We start from the raw sequence: 6650 nt of genomic DNA on the forward strand, positions 1-6650 counted from the left end.
TCCACGTCTCGTGCTGTCTGTGTGTTGGAGATTGTTGTCCACACACCCACGTCTCGTGTTGTCTGTGTGTTGGAGATTGTTGTCCACACCACATCCACGTCTCGTGTTGTCTGTGTGCTGGAGATTGTTGTCCACACCACATCCACGTCTCGTGCTGTCTGTGTGTTGGAGATTGTTGTCCACACCACATCCACGTCTCGTGCTGTCTGTGTGCTGGAGATTGTTGCTTTTCTTTTTCTGCCTGTCTGTATCCCTGTCTACCCCTCGCAACCTCTGTCTCTCTCTCTGTCTCTATCTTTGTAAATATATATATATATATATATATATGTCTCCGTGTGGGGGGGTGGGGGGGTGTTGTGTGTGTGTGTGTGTATGTGTGTGTGTGTGTGTTGTGTGTGTGTGTATCGGTGTATGTGTATGTGTGTGTACCGGTGTGTGTATGTTGTGTGTGTGTCTGTGTGTGTTTGCGAGTGTGCTTGCATGTGCGCGCACGCGAGTGTGTGTGCGTGCGTGCGTGAGTTTGCTCGTGTGTGTGTGTCTGTGTCCGCGCGTGCTACAGTTTCAGTTTTCAGCATGCTACGTCTGAGGCTAAGGAAACGAAACACACACACACACACACTCTCTCTCTCTCTCTCTCTCTCTCTCTCTCTCTCTCTCGACGCTGTGTTATATTCGTACATTATGCATGTATTAAGTATTCAGTATAACTACATTTATATGCGTACATGTTTGTGTGTCTCTTAGAACAACGGCAGATGTGTAAGTCGCCCAAAGTGCTAATATCTTCACCGTTGGAAAATAAAGATTCATTCATTCATTCATTCATTCATTCTCTCTCTCTCTCTGGCGGCTGCATGGAAGACATACTTTCCCACTTGGGGTTTTCCTCACAGAGGGGAGGGGGAGTTGGAGGGGGGGGGGGGGGGGGGGGGGGGGGGGGGGGGGCGGGGGGTCTGTCTTTTAATCTGATAGCGGCTGCACATTGAGCGATAAACCACGGTGACCTGGTTTTTGCTGCTGTCCCATCAACGTTAATGCTTTTGCAGAAGTAAATAGATAAGCTAGCTTTCCCGCATAGTTTGGTTGTTTTTTTGTTTGTTGTTGTTTTTTGTTGTTTTGTTGTTGTTGTTTTTCTTTTTTTTAAAGAATGCGCAAAACGTCATTGGAATATGTCGTGAACGATTTTGAAAGTGCGGGTCTCGAGAACTATTGACGATTATATTGAATTGTGTTGTTTGTGACGTATTATGTTGTATTGCTTCTTATCATGTCGTACTAAATCGTATTGTACTGAAATGCAGTGTGCTGTGTTGTGATGTATATAGTATTATGATGATGTATATCATCGTATTGTGTTGTTTGGTGTCGTTTTGTACTGTGCAGCGACAGGCGCAATAGCCGAGTAGTTTAAGCGTTGGACTGTCAATCTGAGGGTCCCGGGTTCGAATCACGGTGACGGCGCCTGGTGGTTAAAGGGTGGAGATTTTTTACGATCTCCCACGTCAACATATGTGCAGACCTGCTAGTGCCTGAACCCCCTTCGTGTGTATATGCAAGCAGAAGATCAAATACGCACGTTAATCCATGTCAGCGTTCGGTGGGTTATGGAAACAAGAACATACCCAGCATGCACACCCCCGAAAACGGAGTATGGCTGCCTACATGGCGGGGTAAAAACGGTCATACACGTAAAAGCCCACTCGTGTGCATACGAGTGAATGCAGAAGAAGAAGAAAAAGAAGAAGAAGAAGAACTGTGCAGCATCACTTTGAGTTGGGTTGGGATAGATCGGAAGAGACCGGAGTGGACACCAAAAACATCTAGGTCATTATCAATCGTTTTCTGTAGAACTTCGTCCATCCACACTCATGTGGAAAACTGCGTCGCCAAATTCCAGCATCGCCTTGTGTCTTCTTTCTGACTCTCTTTTCTGTTGGCATGCGGATGTTTGACCTGTATTGGAATGGATTTTTGTCCAGCGACCTTTGTTGGGGGGAAATATCTCTTGCTGCCATGGGTTCTTTAACGTGTGCGAAGTACGTGCTATACACTGACATAACTTCGGTTCATCTTCTTATCCGAGACGCCAAGCACAAACGCCGCCACCAGAGATCTAGATGCGTTCCTTTTGAGTCAAAACTGTGGTTGAAAGATAAAGTGTTGGCGTGACACACAGGTTTGATGCTGAAAGTTCACGCCTATACCACAACTATGCGAGGAATAAACAAATTTGGGTATATTTTCTGTTTGGCTGGTTGATTTTTGATAATCGTTTAAGCTTATTGCGAGCAGCAGCAATCAGTGCATGGGATCACCACAAAATTTTGGGTGGCCATTAACGCCGATTCCCACCACAAGCTTTCAAAATTGAGCACTTGCATGGACTCAACTGTCGAACGATATTTGCAGCGAAGCAAGCTAACTAAAAAATTCTAACCCTGTATATTTCAATTCTGTTAATTATATGCTTCAGTTAAAAAGTTTCAAATTCTAAGATATTGAATTTTGTCCACAATAGTGAAGCACGTAACTTTGCGAAAAAACAACTTTTACCAGATTGACCAATTTATTTTGTGTTAATAAAACTGGATACTTTGTTTCATTTGTATGGACAAGACGTTTCAATAGTTTTTCACATTCAAAAGACAAGAACAGTAGCTCGTTCCCTGATCTTTTTTTTTTTTTTTCAAATCATTTCCCTTGTCAGTGTCACAAGATTGAGTTGTTGTTTTATTATTATCATTATTATTATTATTATTATTATTATTCTGTGTATGTGTGTGTGAGCTACTTTGGTGGTGAAGTATGGGGAGTGTCGGGGAGGTGATAAGAAAACCCTAGCACATCAAGCATATTCAGCACAAACCACCACTCACTCCCTGGCAAATCCATCCGCGTATGACGTCTTTTTATCGATCGTAGTCAATGACGCCTAATCTATTTACGTCATCAGATGTACTTCTCTGTTTGGACCTCCATAAGATCTTATGAGAATCCCGGGTCCGAGGACTGATTCCAGCATGTAATGACGACATTAGGTGCTGGATCCGGAATGAGTGGGGATGTTTGGAGTTTCTTCATTTATTATTATTATTATTATTATTATTATTATTATTATTAAATGATTTATTTATTATATTTATTTATTTATGAGTGAAACGTGGTGGATATGGACAAATAAATAGAATAATTTTGGGAGTGAACTTTCAACATCGTATGATTATGCAATGATTTCATTGTTTGTTTACACTCTTTTTACATACAAAACAACACCATACTTGGTGAGTATTTGCAAATAGTCACCCTTCTTCACCTCTCCCGTAGTCTGGGTTCAGACCGTTGGGGCACCGCTGCTGACCTGACCACCACCCCTCTCCACTCTTCACGGTTTTCTGATTTCCTCAGGGCGTCACCGAGCGTCAAGCCTGTCCACCCCTGGATGTTGTCTTCCCATCTCTTCTTCTGCCGTCCTCTCCTTCTGCCTCCTGGTACGGTGCCTTGCAGGAACGTTTTGGCAAGACCAGATGATCGGGAGATGTGTCCATACCACCTAAGTTTGCGTTTCTTCACTATGGACAGAAGGTCTTCGTAGGGTCCAATACTTTGTTTGATTCTGTTCTTCACTTCCGTGTAAATAGTATAAACGTATAAAGTCGTCAGATTTCCAGTCATTACCCGAAGGAAAACAGGCTGAGTTATGAAGATTTTAATGAAAGTGGGTGTACGGCGAATGTTGAGACTGCCCTGGGTGTTTTGAACTCCCTGCCTGGAGAAGGCACTCTGCACAATTATTATTATTATTATTATTATTCCTCCTCCTCCTCCTCCTCCTCCTCCTTCTTCTTCTTCTTCTTCTTCTTCTTCTTCATTGATTATCGTCATCGTGACAGCCATCGTCATTGTGATTATCATCATCATCACTACAATTATCATCATCCCAAATACCATCATTATCATCACCATTATCATAATGATTCTATTCCCGGGCACAGCACCCAGATGCGTACAAGGAGTGGATCGCCATTAGTGCATCCGTTATCATCATCATCATCATCATCATCATCAACACCATCATTACCATCATCATCACCATCATTATCATCATCATCATCACCATCATTATCATCATCATCATCATCACCACCATTGTTATCACCATTATCATCATCATCACCATCATTACCATTATCATCACCATCATTACCATCATCATCATCATCACCATTATTGCCATCATCATCACCATCATTACCATCATCATCACCATCATCATCATTATCACCGTCATCGTTATCACCATCGTTATCATCATCATCACCACCACCACCACCATTACCATCATCACCATCACCATCATTATCATCGTCATCATCATCACCATCATTACCATCATCATCATCACCATCATTATCATCATCATCATCATCACCACCATTGTTATCACCATTATCATCACCATCATCATCACCATCATTACCATTATTATCACCATTATTACCATCATTATCACCATCATCGTTATCACCATCGTTATCATCATCATCACCACCACCACCACCATCATTACCATCATCACCATCATTATCATCGTCATCATCACCACCACCACCACCACCACCATCATTACCATCATCATCATCATCATCACCATCATCACCATCACCATCGTCATCACCACCACCATTGTTATCACCATTATCATCACCATCATTACCATCATCATCACCATCATTACCATCATCATCACCATCATCATACCATTATCATCACCATCATTACCATCATCATCACCATCATTACCATTATCATCACCATCATTACCATCATCATCACCATCATTACCATCATCATCACCATCATTGTCACCATTATTCCAGCACCCAGACGTGGAACAGGAGGGGAACGCCATAGACGCCTCTGTTATCATCATCATTATTATCACTATTATTATTACCATCATAATCAGCATCATAATCACCATCATCATCACCATCACGATCATGACAATCACCATAATGATCACCATCATTGCAGCACCCAGACGTGGACAAGGAAGGCATCGCCATTGACGCCTTCGTGGTGGTCTTCTCCGTGACGGACTCCGAGTCCTACAACGAGGCAGTCAAGACTGTCCGCCGCCTGCGAGTGGAGTCAGGCACCAGTCGTACGGTCATCCTCGTGGCCAACAAGATCGACCTGGCCCGCCTCAGGAGGGTCACCAAACGGGGTAAGTACGGTACTGCGGGTGGATGAGCGTAATTCTGTGATAATTCAGTTTCTCCGGCGACCATGGCCATCAGAAAGGCAGAGGAGGGAGCTGTAGTTCTCTGTGTGTGTGTGTGTTGTGTGTGTGTGTGTGCGTGTGCGTGTGTATGTGTTTGCGTGTGCATGTGTGTATGAGTGCAGTGCGTGCATGTGTGCGTATGCACAAGTTTTTTTATATTGATATGTACTTGTATGTATCCTAATTTCTACTGTTTCTGTGTTTGTGTATGATTTTCGATTTATGTTCGTACCTTGTTATGTACTATCCCCCCACCCCCCTTTCCGAATGCACAACGTGACACCTTGAAAAAAAAAAAAATGAAAAAAAAACTGAAACTTGTGCCTCAAAGCCGACGAAAACATTTAACATTATCTGAGTTCTGAGTTCTCTCTGTGAGAAAGTGAAACTGAAACTCGTGGTTCAAAGCCGACATGTAGTATATTCAACTTTTCTGAGTTCTCTCTCTCTCTGTGTCTCTCTGTCCACCAGACGCCACCAAACTGGCCACGAAGTACGACTGTCGCTACACTGAGACCTCCGCCGCTCTCAATCATCACGTCGACGAACTGCTGGTCGGCATTCTGTCGCAGATTCGACAAGAAATCCACTCCCCCAATCCAGCTTTACTGGACCCGGGGAAGCGAGATGGAGCCCGCGCCAGGTCCAAATCCCCGGCCCGAGCCGCCCTTTCTTTCTTCCAAAAACTCTTCGGCCACGGGTCGGCTTCGAAATCGAAAAAGAAGTCGACGGATGAGATTCTGTTCGTGAAATGAAGACTTTTTTTGGAAGGGGGGGTGTTCGTGTGGACGTGCCACTTTGCGTGTGTCAGTGTTCCCGTGTTCCTTTGTACACTTTTTTGTACTATTGTTGTTTTTTTATAAATAATTTGTGAGGGAAATGAATGATTATTATCTTTATTATCGCCATTTTTTTCATTATTATCATTATTAATATTGTTGCTTTTGTATTAATATTATCGTTATCATTATTATTATAACTTTACTGTTGTTCTTGAAAATAACATGTTTGGGAAATGAATGATTAATAATAAAACCCTGCTGGAGTTGTCACGTGGTGATGGATTCAGTTTGTGTGTGTTCGTGTGTGTGTGTGTGCGCGCGCGCGTGTATGTGTGTGTGTGTGTGTGAATGCGTGAGAGAGAGAGAGAGAGAGAGAGAGATCAAAAGCAAAGCCCTTGTCCATGGGAAATAACTGTTGAAAGACACAAAAGTCTTTCACGAGTTGTAGACCTTTGACCAATGACTACACGATCTGAGGTTTGAGTTTAAAATGATGCGGGTGTTAAGCACAATACAATACAATACAGTACAGTACAGTACAATGATATTACACCACCAATACAACATGATATAGCACAGCACAA

The 6650-nt window shown here is 42.9% G+C and overlaps 1 protein-coding gene across 2 annotated transcripts in view; it reads left to right on the forward strand.

The window, feature by feature from the left end:
• The window catches only part of LOC143300413 (GTP-binding protein RAD-like), an 86077-nt gene extending 79745 nt beyond the window's left edge, over window positions 1-6332 (forward strand). For both annotated transcript variants that reach the window (XM_076614057.1, XM_076614056.1), the window contains 2 exons: window positions 5035-5227; window positions 5756-6332. In XM_076614057.1, the coding sequence (XP_076470172.1) occupies window positions 5035-5227; window positions 5756-6039 (477 nt within the window). In that variant the 3' untranslated portion in view covers window positions 6040-6332. The remainder of the gene's footprint in view (window positions 1-5034; window positions 5228-5755) is intronic.
• The last annotated feature ends 318 nt before the right edge of the window (window positions 6333-6650 follow it).

This window comes from Babylonia areolata, chromosome 26 (genome assembly GCF_041734735.1).
Source record: "Babylonia areolata isolate BAREFJ2019XMU chromosome 26, ASM4173473v1, whole genome shotgun sequence".
NCBI classification, from domain to species: domain Eukaryota; kingdom Metazoa; phylum Mollusca; class Gastropoda; order Neogastropoda; family Buccinidae; genus Babylonia; species Babylonia areolata.